Raw genomic sequence first — 25,439 nt, forward strand, 5'->3', positions numbered from 1 at the left:
CCTCAGGTTAGTCTGTCTTTTCTTGCATGTTATGGTCATTTTATTATGTACACAAAAGTGTTGGGGAGCTGTGGATATCAAATGGATTGGGGACAAAGGGTTGTACACACAAAAGTAACAAAACACCTTGTATGAACTTTCTTCCAGGTTTATATCAATTATTCTGATTCTGAGATATTTGTAAATTAATCAAGTTTGCAGGTGATACCACAATAGAATTTCCCCCCCACAAAATTAAAAATACTGTATATAGTAAATTATAGATGAAGGGGAACACCAGGCTTGAATATTCTACTTATGAAAATATATAGGCATACAGAATGGTAGAAAATGTAGTAGATATGTAGAATGTATAGTTCAACTAAACTTATAATTGAACAATGTACTAGTAAGTCTTCATTTAGAATACTTTGGTCCTCACAATACAAAAAAAGACATTGATGCCATCTCATCAAATACATTTTGCAAACTCTAAAGAATATCCTGCACTGACAAGCTAATATTAATCTTTTTTTGTGCTGATGAGAGAACCTAATTCAAATAGGCATATCCCTCAAAGGAACTGACAGACAACTCAATGGCCATCTTCAGAATCGACAGTGAGACATAAACCAGAGGGCACAAAATGGAAGTTACAGGGAAGTGACTCTGAATATGAGAACAGGAGACATTTCTTTATGCAAAGCGTTGTGTTGTATGGAACACGTTACCCAGCCATGATGCTGGAGGTGATCTCTTGGCTTCTTTGCGAAATATCAGTAGATGAATTAGCTACATTACTACTAACCACATAAGTTAGATGGGCCAAAGTGTCTCCTTACATTGATAATTTTTCTAATGTGCTATTGACTAGCAGATGGGACTCTTGTTTTTAGAATTTTGATCCAGATGTAGGAATGCTCTTTTGCAGTATTTTAATACCTGAATTACTTGTTGATTGAGAAATTGCTTTAATCTCTGATTTAATATCTTGAAAAATACTTATGGAAAAAATCTCAAAGTGAATTTTAAATCAAGTAGTATGTAACATTGCACAAAAGGAGAAACTCAGTATCTCCCCTAATCCAAAGCATCTTACACTAGATATTACATAAACATTTAATTTTTCATAAAGTTGAAGAACAAAACAACAACAGACTGTGTAAACCAAATAACCATTTTTACTTTATTACCCTGTACAAATCAAGTTTAGGCTGAATCAAGATATCCATGGAAAAATGTATCCAGTATTTAATGCAGCTAGTTACCTTTTCTTCAGCCATTCAACCGATGCTCTTGGGTAACTTGTCATCAGACTTTGTGCTTGGGAATAAACCTGCCCTCTTATGTTCATCGGTCATCCAATAGTCTCTTTTTAGGATTAGTCCTTCACTAAGGTTTTCAGTGCTCTGATGTCAAGAACCTATATAAATCAGTCTTTTCCAGCTTTTGTCCTCCCACTTTCATGATTTAGTACGGTATAGTTGCGTAAATGGAAGGCACCAAAGCTTTATAAGATTTTGTTGTTTTGAAGGAACACTGACTCACAGCTCTTGCAGCCATTAAGGCCTGTGAATTATAGAAGCTTACAGCTGTCAACAAGTGGTTTACACCACAAAATTCCAATGCAGCATAAAATCTGTAAGGCGCCTCCCTTTCAAAACCCGCAGAACAGAAACTCTTCACTTTAAACTGGAGCAAATATAGTATCAGCAGTAGTACAGGTAGGAGATAAGCAGATTTTCTTGCTCATGTTGCTTTCAATGTTTTAACAGACTTCACACTAGACTGCACACTAGAGCATCTTCTTATTTGTTAAATGCTGCTTGTTCAGCAAATCCCAAACATTGCACAAAAGGTGAACTCAATATCCAACCCCTAATGTAAAGCAGACTTATCTGTGGCACAATTTAACAGTACTGGTAAAGCACAAGAAATATAGAAATTCAGCAAATTTAAGTGCACCAAAGAGCATATAATGTCAGTGTTATTTGAGAAGAACAAGATATCAACATTGTGCCATGGTATTAACAACCACTTTACTTTGAACTAAGTAAAAAAAAAAACACCCCTTAACAAAGAAGTGAATTTTTTCCTTAGCATTATGTTTTCTTCCGTTAAAGAAATAGGCAACCACATTATTAACAGACTTATCAATTGTAAGAGAAAAAATTTTGCAGACGACAGTCCTGCTCACATAAATAGTCTCCAAGAAACGTGCAAGCTGAAGCAAGTATAATATATATTCTTTCTTTGTTCTGATTAGGTGTCGTGAAACAAAATATCACTAGCTAAACAATAATTTGGTTCATTTAAAAAAGAAAATATCAAAGGCCGCAGAAACTTTATTTTCCCTTTTCCATTTAAATAAACGTAAAAACAAGGCAAAATAGTGCAAGAGGTAATGGCATGATTTGTTTACCTAGGTTATTAACAGATGGTGGCCGCAGACTTGCCACCAAAGGACAAAGTGGGCCTGTGTTCCTTCCAGTAGTTTTACTGGTATAACCAAACCTAACCAAAACGTGGCACTGATAGAGTCTTGTTATTCTAACGTGTCTCCCCTCCCAAAACAAAACAAAAAATAAAATCTTTAAAAACCTCTCTGTTCACTAAGGCAGCACCAAGCCAGGCTTGACTCCCCAGACCAGGGATCAAAGTCCAAACTTTTCCATTTGGGCAAAATTTAAAACACACCAAAAAACAAACAGTAGAACGATCTGCACATGCCTTTTATTTTCAGGGCCCTGAATCCTCTTTTTCTAGTTCTATTCTCTTCCTCGTTTTCAATGGATTATCGCTTGTCCAGTAGAGGCCGCCTGAAGCTCTATTCCCCAGTCCCCACGGAGCCTCACTGCATCCGGATCGGAGAGGCCTGGGAGCTGCGGGCATCCCCATCGGGTCTCAGTGCTGCGGGCCGTGCCTGGGGAAGCGGTGGCACTTCGTTGTCCGACGACTCCGAGGGTTCCTGGACCAGGTTCTCGTACTCGCTGCTGCTGTCCTCTTCGTCTTCCTGCCCGGCGGCTCGCCTGTCCGAGGAGTCAGTGCTGGAACCATCTCCGTTTCCTGAATACTCCACGCCGCTGGCCCCGCCGAGCGTGAGGCCGGGGGGCACGTGGCCCGAGGAGCCCACCGCCTGCGGCCGGGGCAGGAGCGCCGTGCTGGGCTCGGGGCAGGGCACTGCGGGGCTGTCTCGGGGCACCACCTCTGCGTACGGGGGCGGCACATCTGAGGTAAGGGGCTCCTCCGGGTCGGGGCGGTCCGACGCAGCAGTTGGGAACGCCTCCCCGGAGTGGACAGGAGACTCGGAATCTTCCACCGGAGCTTGTCCTCCGACTGCTGCAGGCCCTGCTGCTGCTTCCCGAACTCCTGGGAGAAGAAAACCAAAAGTAGAATTGTATGTCGCCTGGTATTTTGTAATATCTCTGGAAGTTTATACAGTAGAAGCCTGGATTGTGGCTTACATTAAAGCCAATCCCTTGGGTATTACGTGTAAACCATCAGATGTCTTATATATCTGACTGTGTCCACTCACCAGACAGAAATTTCCAGAAAAAAAAAACAAGAAATGGAATATTCTGTCCTGTCGTCAAAGATCAATTTCTCAAGCTGTGGCCCTGCACACTGGCTGAAAATGCTGGTATATGTCTACCAACTTGGATACAAATTGGAGACAAATTGAGCAAATATAAAAAAAATACATATTTTTTTGTGAGGTCAGGACCTGGAACAATAATGTTCGCGTACCCAGAAAATTTATAAAACAATTATTAGAAAATATTAACCATCAAGTGAACTAAAAACCTCTCCTGGCCTTCAGAGAGTGCACACATGGATTACACCAACACTCACCAAAAGTTCTTTTGAACATGTGAAATCAGTAATTTTTTCATAGTTCTTTCACTCAATGTGAGCAAAGTTTATTCATCCAGAAATAAAACACAGTGAAAAAGAAGAAGTTACTATTCATTTAATTATGAATATATCCTACAGCCCCTGGCTGACATCATGAGACTTCAAAATTCCATTCCATACTTACAAAGCAAGTATATTAAACCAAAAAATCAAATATTTTGCAAATGTTTTCAAATATTTTACATCCAAAGCCAGACTTGAGAAAAACACAGTGTATGCAAATACTTACTCCTCTCCTCCTCTGCATTTTTCCTTTTCCTGAGAGCTATGTGCTGTTTAAGTTTGTTCACTTCTTCTTGAATATTCTCTTTCACACGTTCACTCTGCTCCACTTCTGCACACACTGCCTGTAACACATGATAAAATCCCTATGATTTCATTTCATGAACTCAAGAACCTGATGAATCTGGGCTAAATAATTTCAGGATTCTAGAATGCCAGACTAGAAAATCTAACTGAATGAGAGAGTAGGGAGCACAATTCCAGGATTGGGTCATTCACAAATAGTAAATGACATTTTTACAGAAGTTTAAAAGCCAAATTAATGTGTACTCAATGCAACCGATAACTATGGTTCAGTGACACATTCCTGTAAGGGTTTGTACAATACACATCTCTTTCTCCAACCATAACCTCCAGACACTGCACACAGAATGATCTCCTCATAAATAAAGCAGAGGTACTAACACATTTATTTTGTGCCTCTAACAAAACAATCTAAGTGCTTATTGCAAGCCTGACAGGCTAACAGTGCAATTAATTTTTGATCAAGAACTTCAGGATTTTATATTTCAGATGCACCACCACTTTACCTGGACTTTCTCTTGTAGCGCACTGTACACTTGGAAGATGGTTCTGATATCCTTCATTACTCCATCCTTGTCAAAGAATTCAGCACTGCAAGACATTCATATCTTCAATTAAATTCATTAAATAACTTGTAAGTCAAATGTGGATTTCAGAAGTGCCTTTCGAAAAACAAAAACTGCAGGCTCTCAATTTGAATCAACAAGAAGACAGCAATCCACATCACTGCCAATTTTTGTTATTTTTAGCACTGTGTGAAGTATGGCAAGCTGTTTACTTAGTGCTACAAGATACTAAACATAAACAAACAAACTTTTAGTTTAACAGTTTTGACTTTGTTGTCTCACGTTTCCTCTTAATTTCCTAACATTTTAAGTCCTTCCTTCTTAACAATCCGTGCTTAGAACTACTACAACTCAGTTTAGAACAATCTCAAACCCAGCCGACACCTAAATAGAAATAAATGACACAGACATAACATCCAAAACCTCAACATACTTGTGTTGGTACGGTTAGTTATGCATGGGAGGGCCTGTCTGTGACCACTCTGAAGTGCACTGGCAGGGGTCTCAACCACAGGCTGAGCTCTATAATCAGGGGTCTGAGTCTGAGTCATGTCCTGCTGGGTAACTGTGAGCAGGTTTTCTCAAACTGCTCCAGGGGCAGGGTGGGAATGGACAGCCAGGGCTCTCTGGGCTCTCAGTGACACAGTGACCCCTGCTGTCTCCTGGGCACTTGTAAGTATGTGGTGCTGTCGGTGGGGTTTGAGCCTGCCCTCCAGTCAGCGCTGAAACTCTCACAGGATCGTGTTGCCTGTGACGTGTTAAAGGTTGAAAGGTTTAAAGAGGGGGTGTCTGCCTACACTTCCTCATTTTCACTTGTTTGCGGTTGTGGGGATCATAGCTCAGAGCCAAAACATGACACACAATTGCCTATTCAAAATTTGGAAGGTGTAACAAAAATCATTTGTTATTCCAAAATTTGAAAAAGAAAACTGAAATGAGCAATGACGCAGGAACTGATGACCCTTTAGTTTGGGCAGAAAATTTATTTGATCAATCAATGGATGCAATATTACCTATTTGGATCTCCAGACAATTTTGCACAAATTATTGTACGACTTTTTCTGCACTCTGCTTACTAACTATGCATGACTGAATTAGATTTCCACAGTCATTCTAAAAAGAACTGAGAAAGCCTTAGAAGCTACAGTAAATGTGCAAGTGACTACCTGAGCAAAAAAACTAAGCTCTGTGATTTTAACTTTTGTATCTTAACTACATTTTTCCTACCTGGATATAACTTCCTCACCCTTACTCAATGGATAATCACACTATGCAAGAGCTAAAAGAATGTCCACACATTTGGTTGGAGTAAATTTAACTTCAGCTCACCCGTGCTCCTTGATCACCTTGGCGTAATTCCAAGACGTGTTCGGTACGGATGAAACCTTATACTCCTGTTGGCTTGTATTGCCCAGATTGGGAATGGTAAGTGAAACCCTCTGATTGTACCTGCTGAATAAAAAGTAAAAAATAAACAGAAACTGGAGTTTAACATTTATTATGTTCTCTTTGGGAATGTTAATGAATGCTACCCTTTATAACTTAACCTTTCTTGTATTTTACAAGCACCTTGAAGAGATTCTAGACTCATTCTAAATCAACATGTGAATAGTCTTCATTTATAAATGGAAGTAAAAAGAGAAATCTGCTGAATAAAATCACATAGATGCAGTTACAGTATAATCAGACTATCTTCCTGCTGCATGCTATTGCTAATTTCATTATGATTGAGTGAAAGAAAAGACCCATGAAGTGGAGTCAGAATGCAAGCCTTAAGATAAATATAGATTTTTCTTTTTTTACACAAAGAGTGTGATAAGAGTGAATCAAATGCTTTGAGCCTAGGTCACTGAGTAAGGTTTTAGGAGTAAAAACGTGCCTGACCACATGTTCTTTCCACCAGTGTCCTGTAATATTGTGCCAAAGCCACAAGAGACACAGAGTGTGCTGTCTAAGCTGGTAAGCAAAGCATTTAATCTCCCCGGGCAGAGTTTCAACAGCTCCACTGCCCTGTCATTTTAATACATGACATGCAAACTCAAAGGCCAATGCCGCATATAACTAAGGTGGTTTAATTAAGATCACAGCTGGCACAAACGGGATGCGAGATAGCTCCAAGGATTGTGGAAATAAACAAGGCATTTGGCTTCCGCTGAAACAGCAGCAGCAAAAACACAATGCAGACAGAAAATGCCTTTTATAATTGTTACTACAAAAATTGAACATATTTTAGCATTAAGCTAAAACAAAGACCCTGAAACGCCAGATTTGTTTTCTATATGTCACTTAACTACAAAAGAGCAATGACAGAACACACTTGTACTGAAAATCAAGACATCTTTTTTTAACGGGCAGACAACAAGGCAAGACTGCCTGGGGCCAAGGAAGTGACTACTAAAAGAATCGGGTGACGCTTTCATAACAAGCTGAGACCCGATACCATCATCGCCCTGCCAAACCCTCAGAGGAGGCCTCCCACCCACTCTCCTACGTTGCTCAGCCACAGGGCTTGAGTAACAGCCCATAAAATAAACACCATCTGATCGGAGAGTCTGCCTGACGGCAGGTGGACCGGGCCCTGGCAGGCGGCCTACCTTCGGTTTGGCCGGAACAGCACGTACTCGAGCGCATGCGTGGAGTTGTTGGCAGTGGAGATGAAGCTGAAGAGAAGGAAGACGAGGTCAGGCACTCCCAGAATGCGGGTCAGCTGCTTGTGGATGATCTGCTCCCTGAAGGACATCTGCTGCTGCGTGTTTCTCCTGAAGCGGTACCAACCGATGACATTCTGCAGGGACACAGCAGTGGCACCACAGTCAGCAAACACAGCCTGCTCCTTCACTGCGCATCGCCCACCTGAAGTGAGCAGAATAATATATCTTATTTCAAAACCAACACGGCTCACAGCAAGTCAAACCTGCTGCAGTAATGCTGTTTGGACAGTTTAACTGCATGTCCCTTGAGGGCAATGTAAATATGTCCTATAGTAGGGCAAAAGTGTGATTAGTGCACTTCCAAGAACACTTAAGTGATATCCAGGAATGATAATGATCTTCTTTCATTCCTCATTTTAATTGCATACATATCCTAGTCATTTTATCGTTTATTAATCTTGCAATCTTCCATCTGAATCTACTGTCATTTATCATAAAAGGTTTCATTTTATATCACAAACACAATAACAACAGCAACCTGCAAATCAGAACAGATTATGAAGCAAGTCAGATCATTTCACAGATAAGATGGCTGTGATTCAAAACACCTTTAGGGGATATCATTGAGACAAAAAAAACTTACTTTTCTTCTGTCTTTGAGAATTCTGTTGAGATTCTCTTCATTAACTTTACCTGCGTAGTCATAAAAGCTAAAATAAAAAGTTAAAAGGAAGTTAATATTTTGTTAAAGGGATGACAACATTAGTTGCCACATTTCAGACAGGTCACTCATAAGAACAAGAGCTGTACTGAAAATACAGAAACGGATCGAGATAATGACCTTTTGAATGAACATTTAGACAAATATCTAAAAGGGGTCTGAAAGTCACCCAATGTTAAACCCCTGATTTATTAAAATAGTTTCTTAAATCCCATTCAAGAAGACTTTAAAAAAAACTTATCAACTATTAAGAAAACAAACTTGCTTCCTTACCTAAAAAGATGTGCACATGGCTCATGATTATGGACTTCTACAAAAGAGTAAATAAAAAAAGATTATACATTTCTCCTATGCTGGATCCTTTTCGCACAAAGATACTTACATTCCTACAGTACAGGCTTTTTGTACAGTTACATCCTATAATTAACAATTCCAACTCTGTGAAGTAAGATTAAATGAAAGATTAACAAAAGGACACAAATTGTTTAAGGAGCTTTGTCAGGTACTTCATCTGAACTCATGTACCATTTCTTTGCAAGACCACCTACATGCACAGGTTCTAATATTGCATTATTGAATCCATTTGACATTGAATTGGATTTAATATTAAAATATACAAAGGAAAGAACACACATTTATGTCTCGGTATGTAATTTTAGGCACTGGATCTTACACAGGAATACTTTATTGCTGCCATACAGAACCAAATTCTTTGAAGCGTTTGTCTCCAGAGAAATAAAGATGGATAATGCAGAGCAGCACAACCTGACAATGCACCTGTCAGCTGTACTGTACCAAGCAGACATGTGGGACTTAAAATACAAGCTTCAAGTGACCAAAGTCTATCAAATAAGGGGCTCCTGGACAACAGCCAGGGTGTGAATTGCTCTTTAATAGCTTAACTCAGTGCATTAGTATCGAACGTGCTCTCTCTACTTGATGGAATCTAATCAGCAGTCAGGCATCTCAGACTTAATTCAGTGCCTGTTAAATCTGCCACATGGTTGTATATATGACTTTGTCTTTTAAAACTACTATAGTGAATCCTAAATCACTTCTTATGTGAAACGCCTGTAAATGTCCCTGCTTCAATACTCTGTCATAATGTATTTTAAATATTTCAAAGAAAGTTATTTCTAAGACACTGGTGAAAATGCTATAGCCAGAATTTTTTCCACTCTTGGCACAGAATAATTACCTGTGAAAATGCCCCAGTCTACCACCCTAGTGGTCTGGACTGATGTACTCATTTACTCCTTTCACCATGTGAGCTAGCCCGTAGTCCCTACAGCGCAAGAAGGCAGAATCTCTAACATAAGAATTCAATGAGTAGCAGTAGCCACCAGGAAAACCTGTTAGAGTATGTCACCTTAGTGAACAGCATATATTATTAGTATATTGTTTTTCTCCTAACAACTGTTCCCCTTTCCTGCATACAGATTTTCTATTTAAATATTAAACTGGGATTTAAACATTTCAGGAAATGTGCTTCAAGCACTACAAAAACACTAAAGGTCTTACCTACTACCTGCAGAAACTCTGTGTTGCTGATTTGTGAATCACTGATGCTGAAAGTCTCCTCTTGTCTTACTTCTCCCAACAGAAATCCTTCCTTCAAAAACACAAACAGTTCCACACTGAAATGGCTATTCTGAAGAGAACATGTCATACATATTAGATCCGCACAATCTAGTATTTTATAAGAAAAATGGAGATACAGAAAAGCATGACAATTTAAACGATGACTTAAATGACCTGTTTGGTAAAATTGGAAATCCGTTTTTACAAGGCACTTCAGATTCTGCTTTGAATTTTTATTTGTATTTAGTGCACAATTACATGGAAGTAATAATTGTTGAACGTACAAGCTAGTCATAGGACTTGTACTTTTTTTTTTACCAAAACGGCTTTCAAACAAACAGAACTGATGTTTCAGAATAAGATCTAAATGATTCTGAATGCACAGTCACGCATGGTGCATCTAACTTTTTTATTCCAGTTAAACTGGGACGTCGAAACGCTTGTTCATCCCCCAAAGCCCAAAGAAAAACCAGGAGCTGAAACCAAAACAAAATTCTCCTTTCTAAAGATACGTAAGCATGTAGGTAGCCGTCTGTGACCATTATCAATTTTTTGTCAAATTTCCAATATAAACTAGTTATCATCTTCATCGGTTTCGTTTTGGCATGATCCGGCAATATTGCAATGCCTGTTATGTGTAATAATCAGCATACTGTCTACACTAAAACGGAAGAAATATTAAACCTTCGCTGTTCCGGTTTTGTATAAGGAAATGATAAGAAAGATAAATTAGTGTTTTAAAACAGGTACAATCAATAAAGTGAAACTCAAAGCTGTGTTCAAAATATCCAAACTTCTAGGAAAATATATAATTACCATTCCTAATTACCATTCCTTATCAACATCGCTACCTATGTCATGACTATCCCGTAAATACAAAAACAATCGCCTAACACAAACTCCTAAAATATAACTACTTAAGTTTAAAGACTTCACGAACACAAAAATTAACCTCTTTGTTGTCAAATGAACGCTGTATGTACGTCTTTAAAACCATAAATTGACATAGTGAAATATATTAACTCGATTTTGCCTTTTGTACCTAATAATAGGTAGATACCAGATATCCAAAAATCACAACTACAGTAATAATATTTTAAAAAGCTTTTATTAAATACCTAAAAATAAACAACAATGGTAAAAAAACATGCATATTCAACAAATCGTGTATAGTCCCAAACCACTACTAACTTCAGTAAATTACCCTAGACACCTACAGAGATCAACAAGCACTAACCATGACACTATCTTTACAGATACAGGAAGATGTCACTTTGAGAAGACCTGATGGTCATCGACAGTGAAATACAACAACATAATCACACTTAAGTACCACGTCCTATCGGGATACACTCTCTGCTATTCATATCAAGCTTTCTGGAATACATACGTGATCTGAGTTGCTGTTGGCACTGTGATAACACACAGAACTGAAGGTATAACCCGAAATGGAAGCCGCCATGATGGAAACATCCCCACCTATCCCACAACTCATCGCGGCCTCTCAGCCCCAGCAGTCCCTAACATCCGGTGTTGTCATAGCGGTGCTGGGAATTGTAGTTATTTGATTATGGGATTGAATTTGAATGTTGTAAAAATCTCAGAAAAGAAAGTAAATCAAAAATGCAAATGACAAAACCTCATTTACTGATCTATATGATCGCCAAAGGTATAACAGAATTAGAATTTACGGGCTGGAATTTAGATTGAAAGTTAATTATTACCAAGGTAGGAAGCGTAAAACAGCTATTGTTGTCGTTATTACTCACGGCGATGATCAGTAGGTGACAATATGGATGATTTAAAATGAAAATGGAATGTATTTTATAATACGTTTTAACAGCCCCCTCTAAGTTTACAAGCTGTATCCGCCCGTCTCAAATATGGCTGTTTGGAAGTCCTCTAAGAAGGTGTGTTTCCTGTCAATCAATACGTATTAGTTTCCTCAGATTTCATGGATTCTACGGGTTGCGCACATGGTTTGGAGAGCGGAGAAGATGCTTGCGATTTCACACCGTCAAAGTTGGGAACTAAGGAATAGTACGTAAAAGTTGTAAACGTGAAAAGAAACAGTTTGTTGTGAAATGCGAATTGGCTGTTTAGTCGTGTAATTTCTTACGAAAACGACTTAGCAGGGTGCTGCTTTTAAAATAATTCTGCGGTAACAGCGTGCAGTTGTATCTTTATCTTTAAAAATTGTTTTTAAAGCAGTCTGGTAAACTAAAGCTACAAAGTTAAATACTGCAAAATTAAACAAAAAATATAACGCAAGCGTACATACAATCATTTTGTTTCACGAGATGATGAATGGTTGGAAACCACGATTTTTAAGTTAACAACCAAGATTTCGCGGTCGAGTAGGAGTTGTTTGCAAAAGCTTGTGCTTTTAAAAATGTTTACAAACGAGAAGATGCTATTCGGGGTGTTTTTTTAGTAACTTGATGATCAAAAAGTCTCATCGAGCCGTTTCTTAAAAGATGTCGCTTTATATGCTTTGCAGTTGGGATGATGCCTACACAAGAGAACTGCAGAATTTCAAGGACATAGGGGATTTCGGTGAGATCTGGTAAACACGTTTTGCCATACTGCTTGGTGTGTTGGTACTTCAATATCAGTATTTACTTCTATATACAATACTTGAATACTAGCAGCTATATCACCCTGCAGCTCACAACTGGCACCCCATTGAAACTAGGCAGGTGTGAGCCTGGTCAGTAGGGAGCACTCACCCTGCAGTCTGTGTGAGTCCTAATGCCCCTGTATAGTGATGGGGATGTTATACTGTAAAAAGGCACCGTCCTTTGGATGAGGTCCTGACTCTCTGTTGGGATGAAAAACCCTAGGGCTTTTCTCAAAAAGAGTAGGGGTGTAACCCTGCCCAAAATTTCCCCTGGCCTTTACCAGTCATGGCCTCCTAATAATCCCCATCTCTGAACTGGCTTCATCACTCTGTTCTCCTCCTCACTGATAGCTGGTGTGTGGTGAGCGTACTGGTGCACTAATGCCCACCATCCAGGTGGGGCAGCACATTGGTGGTGGAGGGACATTACCTGTAAAGTGCTTTGAGTGGAGTGTCCAAAAAAGCGCTACATAAGTGTAAGGAGTTATGATAATTATTATATCAATAACGTTGAAGTGTGACATCTTGTGTGTGATACAGGTAGTAGTCATAGTAATAATTTGAGAACAGATTTTCACATAATTCATTTAGTGTTTTATATCATCCCCAGGTTTGGAGAGGAAAGTATGGAGCGTGTTATCAAATGGCTAAAGAAGGAAAAAATACCACACAATGCTGCTGTTCTTGATATTGGAACAGGAAATGGAGTTTTCCTTGTGGAACTGGTAATTTATTTCCTTTCCATGCTGTGACAATTCTGTGAAGTGGGAGATTCCTGTCTCACTCACCTTGTTTAACAGTTTTTCTCGTCACAATCCTGCAACCTTTAGACTAGGGTTGAGTTTTTACTTCTTCTTTGCTCAATATATTAAACCCTGCAGCTCTTCCTAGCTGTCAGAGAAGCTAGACGGCTTGAATAGTCTCCCCTTGTTTACAGATGAACTTCTTATGTATCTTAAATGCTGATTCCACAGTATAGTTTCCTCTGTGTAAACTCCTATTACATCTCTTAACAAGGGAGACGGTAATTGGTTGTTGCTTCTCTGGTACATTGGGTTTGCTTAAAAAATCGGCTTATTTTTTAGTCCCTGCAAGACTCACTGTCCCATGGATTGTGTTTTTGTCAATTATTTAGAATGATACTGTCTGCACAGACAGCTATACTGGAGTTAATGCTGTTGCTGGTGGTGATTTGCAAGCAGTCATGACAGTGTTCTGCAGGTTTTAAAAGGTGTGCGTCATTGCAGTGGAACACTCAGGAATTCTGGGTGCTGTGCATACTCAGAAATAACCTGTTTTACCTGATACCTGTTAAAATACTATTTTGTTTTTCTTTAAGGCAAAATGTGGATTTAAAAATCTAACTGGAATAGATTATTCAGCTGTTTCGGTAGACCTTGCCAGACACATACTGGAGAAGGAGGGGCTGTCAGATGTCAAAGTGCAGGTACATTTTTTTTTAATACAATACAGTTCCATATATACAATTTAGAGAGTAAACAGCTTCAGGGACATTCCATACAGCTTTGTGTTTTTTTTAACCTGTTGTTTAACCTCTTTTTATTAAGTGGCAAAAAGAGTGGATTCTTTATTTTTAGTGTCATTTATTGCTGTAACACAAATCGTCTGAGCTCAGAGTAACTAAAGATTGCTTCATATTATAATTTCCCAATGCAATTATCATCATATTAAAAAAACATGCAGAATTCTGTACAAAAATATGAATTAGAATGAAGTTTTTTCAAATTCCATTGAATTTAGAACTGTTTTTAACATTCTTTTAACTGTTTTTGTTGACATCATTAACTAAGTCGTGGTTGATCTTGCTTCAGGTGTCCCTGAAGTTAGAAACATTTCTGCAATTGAAACATTTTTAAAAGCATACTCTGAATTGTGAAGACTCCATGCTCAATTTTGTAGAAAATTAAAAGATGGCTACACCAAATCTGATCTGCTACCACTTAGCTATTTTATACATTATAGCTTTTTCTACATATGTTATTCTACATCTCAGACATAGGTGGCAGTATTACTCTGATTGGGCTGAGAGCTCCTAAGTAGAACATTTCCCCTTGAACAACATGACAGCCTGTAAACATTGTTGTCTTACAGTGATATAGCACGTTTCTCCTATTTTAGACTCTGTGTTGTTTCTCCATGACAGTCAATCCATGTCCTTTTTTTGCAATGCTGGGTCCAAAGGTTTTTCAGATTGCTTCTGACCTTCACAAATGAATAAATGCTTGAAATCTAATCACGTCAGGTGTTTTGTGTATCTCAACATTGCAACCTGATAAACACTTCAGCAAAGTGAAGTTCCAGGATTGAAAAATAAAGACGCCATATGTGCCTGCACAAACTAGCACTTGTACAGAATTTTTAAGCTGGTCTGCCTTTGAGGTATAGCACTGACTACAAATACATTCTATTTTATAACCACAACATGGAATACACAGCTATGAATTATTTATTATTAATATTGCTAGGTAAAATATGCACATGAAAATAATTTTAAATCAGACCTTTTTGATATTCCAAATTCTTGGAATGAAATGTTAGAGAGGGAAGACCCACAGAAAACACCACTTAATATTGGAGGATAAAAAAGATGGTAGGTTTAGAATTTTTTTCTACCAAAGATTTGTTTTTCTTGACTTCTCTGCCAGCCTACTAATATTTTTGTTAATTTCCTCCGGCCTTCCAACCCAGACTACAGAACAAGCTATTCACCAGCAGCACTGCCACACAGTGGCCAGAGATAGAGTCCAGCTTTCACCACTAATAGCATGCTGGAAGAGTGTCCCCAGCTTGCAGAGAGCTGGGGTTTGTTTACTCTTACAGGACGTAAAAAAGAAAGAGGAAAATTAAAAGTGCTAGAAGCAAAGTAACTAACATTGCAAAAAAAATACCTTTGCTCCCCCCTCGTGCAAGAATGAGTTTATTTATTTATTTTCTTTGCAACTGCTATGTAGATAAGTGTAACCATGCATAAGCCTTTTTGGTTTCACTCTTACATACCATTGTTCTTAATCATTTTGGCTCTGTTCAGGAGGCGGATGCCAGGAGTTATTGCATTGCCATGAAGTAAATATTGACTGTGGGCTCACTGAAGTCCTTTCAGGGTCTGCGATGTGGCGTGTTGGCATATACTGTGGAGAGAGCTCGCCTCGGAGCGACTCCTCACAGAGGGGAGAACACAGGGCTCCAGTGTCCTCAGCTGTGTGAGCTTTCAGCCTCCAAAAACGTGTGCAGAATTCATCGGAAATGAAAGTGAGGTCAAGATTTGCACTAAGTGGGATTTCCTAGGAGGACACATGCTAACGATTTCTATGATGTGTTTGAGACTGAAAAATGACCCTGTCCCTAAATTACAAAGCGAGGGCCCAGCAAACTAAAATGTAATCTTATTAACCAGCAGCAACTGAATCTGCCGCTCCAAAGTTTTTTTTTTACATGCACCATGCGGAGCCTCGATGAAATAATAAAAAAAAACAACGTTTGAACTTCATATTGAGTGTGTGGTTGCTTTGGGTGAGTTGTGTATATATAAAAAATCAGACCAAAGTACACCTTGGAGATCTGGGGTTCGGTGTGTTGGTTGGATAAAGCCCCCTTTCATTCACTGTTTATCTTAGCAGCTGCAGTGGTGAGAGAGGAGTGGCAGGTAAAGAGGAGAGAAGTCTGTCTGGTCCTGGAGAGCTTAGGGCTGAGGTGTGCCACGAAGGATACAAGGGCTCAGATAGAGTTTAAAGTCTGGTAAATTGTAATTCATCCGTCTTTGTTTTTCATGATATTCAAGCTAGCATATTTCATGACTAAATGTGTTTTGTTGGCTCTTTTAATATATCTGTATAAAAACACTTAGCCTTGCCATATGCAAATGGGCAACGTGTGGCTGTATAAATGTATAAAGTCTCCTGGTGTGTATGGCCATGGAAAATGCTGTTTTTCATACCATGGGTAAGGAAGTATTGTTGATATATTGGACATTTCCACTATTTCTTTGGGATTCCCAATTTTAATATTGCAGTGATCTGCATACATAGTATCGGTAAGAATATTGTTAATCTCCATCTTACTGTGCAATTTCAGGAGCAGGACTTCCTATACCCTTCTGCCTTGCTGGGCACATTTGACGTGTGTGTCGACAAGGGCACATTTGATGCTATCAGCCTGAATCCGGACAGCACAGCCCAGGGAACAACACGGTATGTGCAGGCCCTGCGTTCTGTGCTGAGACAGGAAGGGCTGTTTCTCATTACCTCCTGCAACTGGACCAGGGAGCAGCTGTTACACGTCTTCAGTGAGGGTGAGTGTTAGTGCACAGCAGAGCACAGAACCAAAAGAAACTTCTGATGACCAACCTTTCCAGCGTCTTTCACATCCAGCAGAAGGGACGGTAAAAGTAGTCTGACACCTGCTTGTTCTTTCAAGGTTCCTGTATATTTTTTAGGTATGTGCAAGCATAGTCCGTCTGTTTTCCACAAAAGATTTTATTCTCACCTATTCAGTATCTCTACCCTTCCTCCCAAAGTGCCATGAGGTCTGTTTTCATTTCTACTGAGGCCTGTATCAAATCATTTATTGGTTTAATTGCTCAAGATGAATTTGATAACATAAGATAGTTAACAGATAAGGCAGGGCCAATCAATCTATTTAGTTTGTTTACTAGTAATTAATTGATTCAAAGATCTAGTGCCTGTGTATCAGCTTCAACAACATGGCTTGGTATCTAGTTTCTGATTCCAACAACCCTTATCGGTATTATCAGTATTAAATACATTCCCCAGTAGTTTTCATTTTTGTCACCTGATTGGTTTTTCAGTTCTGACTTTGTCAATGCTTATAAGGAATTTGAATGCTGAAGTTAGGTCATCTCCTAGTCTCATATGATGAAGACTAGAAGATTTAGTTCTTTTGCCCTGTCAATGTAGGACATTTCTTTCAGCCTGGGAATGTATAATTTAGCCCTTTTCTGGACTAATTCATGATCAGTAACATTTTTTTGTAGCAAAGTGACCTTTTTTGTATACAGTATTCTAAATGTGGATTTACTAGTATCTCGTACTATTAATTCATGATATTCCTTTTGTCAAATGTATTGCTTCTTTGCAATATCAATAAGATGAAAATGTCAACACAAATATATTTTTCATAAGTAGCTCCTTTAAGCACTCTCCCATTTTATGGATATAATATACGTGTGTGTTTATTACCTGCCAGACATACCCTGAACTTATCTGCACTAAATAACATCTGTGAGCAGTTAGACTAGTCTTTAATTCTGTCTAAATTACTATGTCATTTGTACGGCGTTTCCCGATCCTCCTAGATTGTCATCTAAAAATTTCAGTAGTTTATTAATTAAATCAGAATCTATGTTGAGATTGATATAAATTAGGTTGAGCAGTGGTCCTAAAACAGACCCTGTTGTACTCCACTAATGACATCGCTCCAGTTTGAGCATTCTCCCTTATTTTCTGTATACTTCTACTTCCTTACTAATATGTGGCAAAAATGGGGAAAAAATTGTTTTAAGTTGTGGGCAAAGTAAGACATATTGCAGGAAAGTACATTTTGTAACTTACCACATTTGGTTGTGACCATCCATCTCCTTTCTGACTGTCTGCATCCAACTGAGGGTCAGGGGGAGCCACAGCCTCTCCCGCAAGCAAGGGGTGCAAGGCAAGGTACACCCTGGATGGGATGCCAGCTCATCACAGGGCACACAGATACACACACACTCACACACACACTCACTCCAGGGCCAGGTTCCAGTTGACCTACCTGTATGTCTTTGGAATATGGGAGGAGACCGGAGCACCCAGAGAAAAACCCACTTGAACACGTGCAGAACTTACAAACTCCATGCAGATGACACCCCAGGCCACAATTAAACCCAAGGCCTCAGTGCTGTGAGGCAGCAATGCTAACTCCTGCAACACCCATCTGCTTCCTGGTTGTAAAATTCTGTAAACCTAAAATTAGAATGTAATGAATAAGTTAAAATGTTAAACACACTGTAGTGTTATTCTGTATAACGTATAGAAGTGCTTTATCATAACTATACATTCATACAAAAGGAAATTCTTAGGCATGCTTTACCAGAAGAGCACCTGTTTTCACACAAAAAAAATCAGTTCAAGCTCAATTATGTGGTTTCCCTAATTGTGCTTCTGCACTTGAGAATAGCTTGACAGGTTCAGAATGAGTCACATTTCTGTCTGCGAATTTAACAACCATCACTTGGTGTTTTACTTTTGAGATCAGATCATTCTCTTCCCCTCTCTGGCATTTTCACGTCACTAGGTCTTGATTTACGCATGTGATCTAACTGCAGGAAAGAGGAAATGGGATGGGACTTTGTTTAATTTAACTTAAGTTTTGTTAGTGATTTTATTATGGAGAAGATTGATCTGATAAGTGGAAGTTATGAGATGGTACATAGAATCTGAGTGATGCAACGCATAACCTTCAACATATCTCTGGGTAGGGAGATACAGACATACTTTCTGCTATAGGAGAGGGAAGTCAGGAAAAAAACTAAGCTGCGCTGTAAATCCCACTTGCTGACAGTACTGTGAAATCCCAAGATTCTGAAAGAAGCCCTTACATTCTGTGAAATGCAGCGACACCGATTGCTGCAGTTGTACGTTTTGCAGTCCACTTCTGGTACATGACTGGAAATTGAAGCAGCGGCCACTGAGTCGTCTAGATGGGCTGTAATTATAATTTTAATAACCTGACAGATAAGTAAGACTTGTTGGTCTGGCTTCACTTCAGTTTTCCTTTTTATGGATGGTGTGACATTACCAATTCTTGAGTCAGTGGGTATTACCCCTTTCAGTGCCTGCTGCAAAAGAATTCATAACGTCTCTTGTTTCTTTAAGAACAAGTGGTAGAATACCGTCTTACCCCAGAGATTTCAGTTTCTCATTAGTGCTTTTAGAGCCAGCAACATTCTTCTGTGCTAATATTATGTAGTATAGAACATTGCTGTTCCTCAAGCTGAGGGAAGTGTTGTATTTCTAAAACATTAGTGTTATATTTAATGCATAATATTTAATGCATCATATACGGCCCTTAAATCTGCAATGCTTTATCACAGCGCACACTAATGCCATGTGTCTGTTTTTATATTTCTGAAGCCATCCTTGTGAACAGTCATGCTCATGCTGCAGATTAAGTTCTATGTGAAATATTTTTGCATCACATGACAAATGGTAAAACTTTAACCTTTAAGCGGAGTATGAATGCTGTAGTAGATCTAAATATCTGCTTTTCTCCTCTTTCTATGTGTTACAAACACTCATACCTTTTCTTGCTTTCACTTTTGGCAAAAAAGCTTCTTTAAATTGTACAGTGATTATGACCCTACATTATAATCCCCTTTTCCATTTTCTACAAGTAGTTATGGTATCCATATTAGCACATGCTTACACATATCATGCAGCAGTTCTGCCAAGACTTTTACTTACTACTGGTTAGAAGACTTATTTGATTTTAGATTTTGTTTTTTTATTTAGAGCTAAACAAAAGCACAGTACACTGAGAATCAGGATTGACATTTGTAAACAAATGTTGCTGTACTGCAGTAAACCTGGATCCTCCCATTATAACGGATGTCTAGCTAACTGAAATCATACCAGATCGTGGATGTTGCTGTACCGGACTGACTCTGAAAGCTCATCCCGCATTCATTTTCTTTAGATGGATCCTATTCTTGAATTGCTTTGTGGAGTGCTTTCTTTCTCCTTATATATTCCTCAATTATTAACCCATTGGGATATAGTTTTCTAGCCTTTGATTTACTTAGTGTAAACTTTCGTCACTGATTGAAGATGCATGAACAACTATAAGCATTGGTTTTGTCCAGAATTGGAGTGAGAGACCAGTGCCACACAGATTGCAACAGGTTTTCTAGTGAGTGGTAAACCTTAGAAAACCAAATGCTTTTTGTTTTGTTGTGCCACGTTTCTCACTTTGAGCAATGGTGTTTCAGAAATGGACAATACGGAGCACTGAGATTCCCAGAATCTTACAAATCTCAGTAATATACTTTATGACTTACTGAAAGATACAGTGATTTCTCTGTTATTTCTGTCTCTAATGAGTAATGTGCAACAGTTTTATAAAAAAAAACAAAGGACTGTTCTTCTCAAAGTCTGGAGCTGATCAGCACTGAGCAAGCTGTATCAGATTGCTAAAACATGGGCTATTTTACATTTCTCAAGAAATAAAGAAAGCTTTCCTTTATTGTTACTGCAGCTGTTATTCTGAACCATGAAATGGGAACTTTAAAGAGCCGCTGATGTGGAGTGTTCCCTATGTGTGGTAAAACTGCCGTTTGCCTTCTGATAGAGTTTGTCTCTTTCCTCCAGGGTTTGAACTGCTGCAAGAGCTGCCCACACCACAGTTCCAGTTCGGTGGCAGATCTGGGAGCAGTGTGACAGCACTGGTTCTCAAGCGCAAGGACTGAGCAGCTGGCGCACATCACAAGGCATCATGGGACTTGTGGTTTTACTATCCAGTGGATTTTTTTTATTGCTGTGGATTTCTGCTGTTGTATAACTAAAAACCCATACACTTCATTAAATTATGAATTCATCATTGAAGACTGACAAAATATACCACCGTACATCTGCTTTCTTCACAGTTCTTTACGTTTTTAGGAAGTTATTTTTTACGGAGTACTTTTGTTATTATTTTTTCTAAGCAGAGTTTCTACTGTAACTGAATGTTTTTGTTTAATGTTTAGGATCTCATTGTGAATAATCATTAACTTTATTGTTAACCAGTAACAATGTATTTATCTCAATTTTTTGTGATACCTTTTGTTTTATCATTATTTTTTAAGTCTTTTTTTGTAATTTTCATGATATCATCAAAACAAAAATATCAAAAGGGACTTTAACAACAAGCATGGGTTTACATCAGTATGGAATTATTTCTTCAGAAAAAGGTTTGTGTCAGAGTTAATCAAAGCTATGACAAATTATTTCTTTTTTTTTTTAATAGAATAACAATTTAGAGGATTTTAATACAGAGCATGAACATAACTAAAAACTCCCAACAAACCCCATCCACCATGTCCCCATGTGACCTCACAGGGGGCAAAATAGATCCAATTCAGTTCTCTTAAGTAGATGGGAAGAACCATGGGCAAATATAATTTAACATATTCTGCAGCAGCCGTCCGGATATCAGTTACATCTGGCCCATTCCCAGCCACGGATCCGTGATGTGGAATATGTTCAGCTGCAAGACGTATTCACTAATCTACCTTGAAGATTAGTGAACCTTCTCTTTTACAACACTACACATCCTCTCTAGTGCATGCATATGAACTGTGGAGCACTTGTGAACAAATCTAGCAATAGATGTCTGGGGTCTAGATAAGTAGGTTTCATTCATGCCCCATATTTCTTTAGCACAAAAACGTGCACTGAATCAAGCATGTTTAAAATAAAATCTCCTGTGAAGAAGGGACAAATATGCTGTGCACAGAGGCCCCCCAGGAAACCGACTACATATTAACTAATGTGACTGATATTACCAGTGTCATGTTAGGATAATCATTACAGAGCTAGGCTTGAGGTGAGTGTCACTCCTCTCTGGCATTCTTATCACCCATCTGTTCTCAGTAAGCTGCTAATCTTGGTGAGGGTCACTGTGATCTGGATCCTTTCCCAGAAGCACAAGGCACAAGGCAGGACTGAGAGCACATGACTGCTTTTTCCCTACACGGGATGCCAGTTCTCACAGGGCCAGGGAGAAAGAGGAAATTTAGAGTAGCCAGTCAAACCTAGTCAGCATCTCTTTGGTAGTAGGGAGGAAATCTGAGCACCCAGGGAAAATGTGAAGAATATACAAAGAGAGACAGCAGTCTGTGATCAAACCCGGGACCCTGGAAATAGAGTATTAACTGCCGCTCTGTTTGGCGCAGGTATCAATGTAAGGTGTGGGCTACACAGAGACAGTTCTTCATACCAGTGCTAGCTGATCTAGCAAATTTGCACCTAGTTTACCAACATTTTTCTGAGGTCTTTGGCCTTTCAATTCTGAAAATAAAAAAAAACTGATAACACTTTATGCAGCACAGGAACATATATTTTAGTATCATGGGATTAGGAAGCTGTGCAAAACGAAGGTGTCCTTTTGATGCCTTTCCCATATTAAAGGATACCAGCATGACGTATATCTCCAAGGGATCAACAGCTAGGCAAGAGGACATATTCCATTTGCCGATTTGACTAAGGTGCTGTCAGCTTTGTACTAAGAGCAAGGTCAGTAGTGTATTTTAAATGTACCATCTTGTTACATTTAGGAAATGGTATGGATCTGTCAATCTACATGTCCCATTTACATTAAAGGACTTTGTTACTGGACAATAAATGGGCAAAACTTCTTTATCTTGTGATTTTTATGAAAAATCCAGTGGTACGTGCTGTGCCATCTAATGCAGAATGTTAATGAAAATTAAAAGTAATGTGCCATTGACGTGCTGCTCCTTTGCATGTGGCTATTTCCTAGAAGGAGACAAAGGCTAAATGACTGTACAGGAAGCAGAACACCTAGAGGGATACTTTCACCTCTTTTCATAATTAATTATACAAATACTGTGTAATTCATAAAGAGTATATTTATTCATTTTTGCATGCACATAAATATTAGGATCTGGTGTTCTCAGCCCTTTATAGAAAATGCAAGTAGTTTTGAATGGAAAAATATTTAATTGAAAAACTGCTTACTACAGTATGTGCAGCATATGATCTAATATTCCTCACATGGCCCATTGTTGAAACCTTCCCTTTTTATCTTGTGGTTTCAGGACAGTGTCCAGGCCTCTACGGAACACCATGGAGTGGAGCTTCTTTTCTTTCATGATCATTTATATTGCAGATTTCTCCCTGTGTAGTTGTACGCACCCCAGCCCATCATTCACTGCTGCTGCTTTGAGGAATCGTGATTCTTTTGTTGTGTGTTTTATTTATTCAGGTGAAAAACTGTTGATTAAAACTGAAACTAATGGCCGTTTTCAAAGTAGTTATTTGGTTTTTAAAAAAGAACAAATGGCAATAAATGAAATAAAAAAATAACAACAACCAGAATAGGAAAATCTGCGTCACAGATACAGTTACAGTGAATAGAGCAGGAATGTGTACAATGTACTGATAGTGCAGGTGTATACCTTTACAGACTGTGATATTTGTAATCTATGCAACCTCTCAAATGCAGAAATTGTTTTTTCACAAGGCCTGGTGGCAAAAGTGGTGCTTCACAGAGTGAGGACTTCACAATGTCTTGAGAGTGATTCAGCATTTAGTTAGTTTTTAGCACTTAATAGTTTTGTTCAGTTCCAAACATTTTTCTGAACATGAACAAGTTTAGAAGTCCAGTAAGAAATCTGCTCCAGTAATATAAATGAAGATTTAGGACTTACAGCTGGTTTGATTATATAGTGTAATCTTGGAATTCAAAGATTAAAAATATTCAAAAATATTTTTCTGTCCCTAAATAAATTAACTAAAAACTAAAATTAACAATCATTACTGTGTGCTAAAAGGAATGGTATGATATTTTGGGGTTTCTATAACTGCCATGAAAATGTTAACTTTAACCAAAAACGTAATCTCAGCTGATGGCCAATGTAATTAGGTCTTGCAAAGAGTAGCTAATGTAATTATTGCATAAAAACATGCAGTCTAGACACTGGCCAAATACATGAAGGGGACAGAGGATTATAAAGTTGAATTTTACAAGTTACTAACCATGAAATGTGATTAAAAGGAAAATATCCACTTTAAGCTTATTTAAGTTTTACTGAGGCAAAGATAAAGTTATGTATTTTAATCTTGCTACACATTGACAATAGATTTTAAGGAATATACATTTTCAGTTTCTTCTCTTTCAGATTACATATTTGTTTACAGTCTGCAAAATGTGGTAATTCACTTTACAAATATACCTCTATTAAGATGTTTGTTTTCTGTGAATAATGCCCCACTTTTTAAACCGAGACAGAGGCTTAAAAGGATATGAAATCCTTTACAGACACAGCTACTTGAAAGTTGTACTGGCTTATGCAACAGACAGGGGTTGCTAATTGGCACAAATCCATGAGGAAAACACAGTCAAAACCCTTCTATCAGGTAAGATCTGAAGTGTTGCTAAGAAACTACACTACACAAAAATGTGGTGGAATAAGAAGGGAATCCTGTCAGATATTTAATAAGTCTGGTCAAATCACATTTTTCAGATAATAACACTCCTGAAATACTTAAAGCATCCTTTGATCCTAATCTTCTCACAATGGAAAGGATAATTGTAGCTTTTCAATATCGCTATATTGTATGTTTGACATATGGTTTATTGCAATAACAGAATTTTTAGTAGATAACTTTGCCTGTGTAAATGTCCAGAATGTAAAAAGAATAATAAAAACATAGATGTTTTGCTTGTGCCGATATAGTAGACAATGTATTGTTTCAAATTTACAGTCTCTGAGTGTTGAGTTGGGGTGATTTAAACAAGATGTGACACTACATGTATTATGCCTTCAAGTGTGTTTTTCTTTTAAACCTTTCCACAGGAGATGACTTTATGTGCTCTAGTAATGCGCATGAAGCTATTACTAAGTTGTATAGTTCACTTGGTTTCAAACTACAATAATGAGGAGATTTCTTTCTGTGTAGCAAGAGACTTGAGATTAGAGGGTCAAGTGGCACGAAATGACAAAGGCAGGGAAAACAGTATTCATCACTCTCTCGGTACAGAATAGACACATTTAACAATAAACAGCTGATGTTTGGTGTAAATGTTTTCAGCTTTGATTTTTAAAGTCATTTTGAAAATACATCTATGTTGATGTGACTGTGTAATGTATCCAAACAGGATGTATTTCTGGGGTACATTTCCATAATCTGTTTACCATCTATCAAGGGAAAGGGACATTTTCTGTGTGTGTAGATCTGTAAAACTGCACTTTGTTCATTTTGTAATGGTAATTGAAAGTTACACTAATTGAGACTGTGCTCTGTTCCCAGTTTTAAGACTAGATACTTTGTTAAAAAATCATGCATAATTCAACCAATATTTAT

The 25,439-nt window shown here is 38.3% G+C and overlaps 2 protein-coding genes across 4 annotated transcripts; one reads left to right on the forward strand and one right to left on the reverse strand.

Annotated features, from left to right (window-relative positions):
- Positions 1-1,144: 1,144 nt before the first annotated feature.
- abraxas2 (abraxas 2, BRISC complex subunit) lies at positions 1,145-11,214 on the reverse strand. Of its 3 annotated transcripts, none has more exons than XM_088917452.1 (9): positions 11,110-11,214; positions 9,660-9,750; positions 8,412-8,448; positions 8,061-8,127; positions 7,361-7,551; positions 6,096-6,218; positions 4,707-4,791; positions 4,124-4,241; positions 1,145-3,348 (listed from the first exon to the last, which is right to left on the reverse strand). In XM_088917452.1, exons 1-9 carry the CDS (start codon positions 11,212-11,214, stop codon positions 2,831-2,833), a joined length of 1,335 nt encoding a protein of 444 aa, XP_088773578.1. In that variant the 3' UTR covers positions 1,145-2,830. The 3 variants fall into 3 exon arrangements, with proteins under 3 accessions (XP_088773578.1, XP_088773580.1, XP_088773579.1); XM_088917454.1 differs by having other exon boundaries at positions 7,388-7,551; positions 11,110-11,210; XM_088917453.1 differs by having other exon boundaries at positions 6,096-6,215; positions 11,110-11,210.
- Positions 11,215-11,618: 404 nt separating this feature from the next.
- On the forward strand, positions 11,619-21,274 carry eef1akmt2 (EEF1A lysine methyltransferase 2). Its single transcript, XM_088917605.1, has 6 exons — positions 11,619-11,759; positions 12,220-12,285; positions 12,950-13,064; positions 13,679-13,786; positions 16,432-16,648; positions 20,721-21,274. Exons 1-6 carry the CDS (start codon positions 11,674-11,676, stop codon positions 20,816-20,818), a joined length of 690 nt encoding a protein of 229 aa, XP_088773731.1. The 5' UTR covers positions 11,619-11,673; the 3' UTR covers positions 20,819-21,274.
- Positions 21,275-25,439: the final 4,165 nt, after the last annotated feature.

The sequence above is a fragment of the Atractosteus spatula genome, chromosome 5 (assembly GCF_055471065.1).
Source record: "Atractosteus spatula isolate fAtrSpa1 chromosome 5, fAtrSpa1.hap1, whole genome shotgun sequence".
Lineage (NCBI taxonomy): Eukaryota > Metazoa > Chordata > Actinopteri > Semionotiformes > Lepisosteidae > Atractosteus > Atractosteus spatula.

Coding starts and splice junctions, on each gene's coding strand:
- abraxas2 (XM_088917452.1), bottom strand. CDS start 11,214: ATGAGTTGTGGGATAGGTGGGGATGTTTCCATCATGGCGGCTTCCATT. Junction 7,552..8,060: donor TTCTCAAAGACAGAAGAAAA/GTAAGTTTTTTT, acceptor GTGTCCCTGCAG/AATGTCATCGGTTGGTACCG. Junction 3,349..4,123: donor AAATGCAGAGGAGGAGAGGA/GTAAGTATTTGC, acceptor TTCTTCTCCCAG/GAGTTCGGGAAGCAGCAGCA.
- eef1akmt2 (XM_088917605.1), top strand. CDS start 11,674: ATGGATTCTACGGGTTGCGCACATGGTTTGGAGAGCGGAGAAGATGCT. Junction 12,286..12,949: donor GGGGATTTCGGTGAGATCTG/GTAAACACGTTT, acceptor TATCATCCCCAG/GTTTGGAGAGGAAAGTATGG. Junction 13,787..16,431: donor TGTCAGATGTCAAAGTGCAG/GTACATTTTTTT, acceptor GTGCAATTTCAG/GAGCAGGACTTCCTATACCC.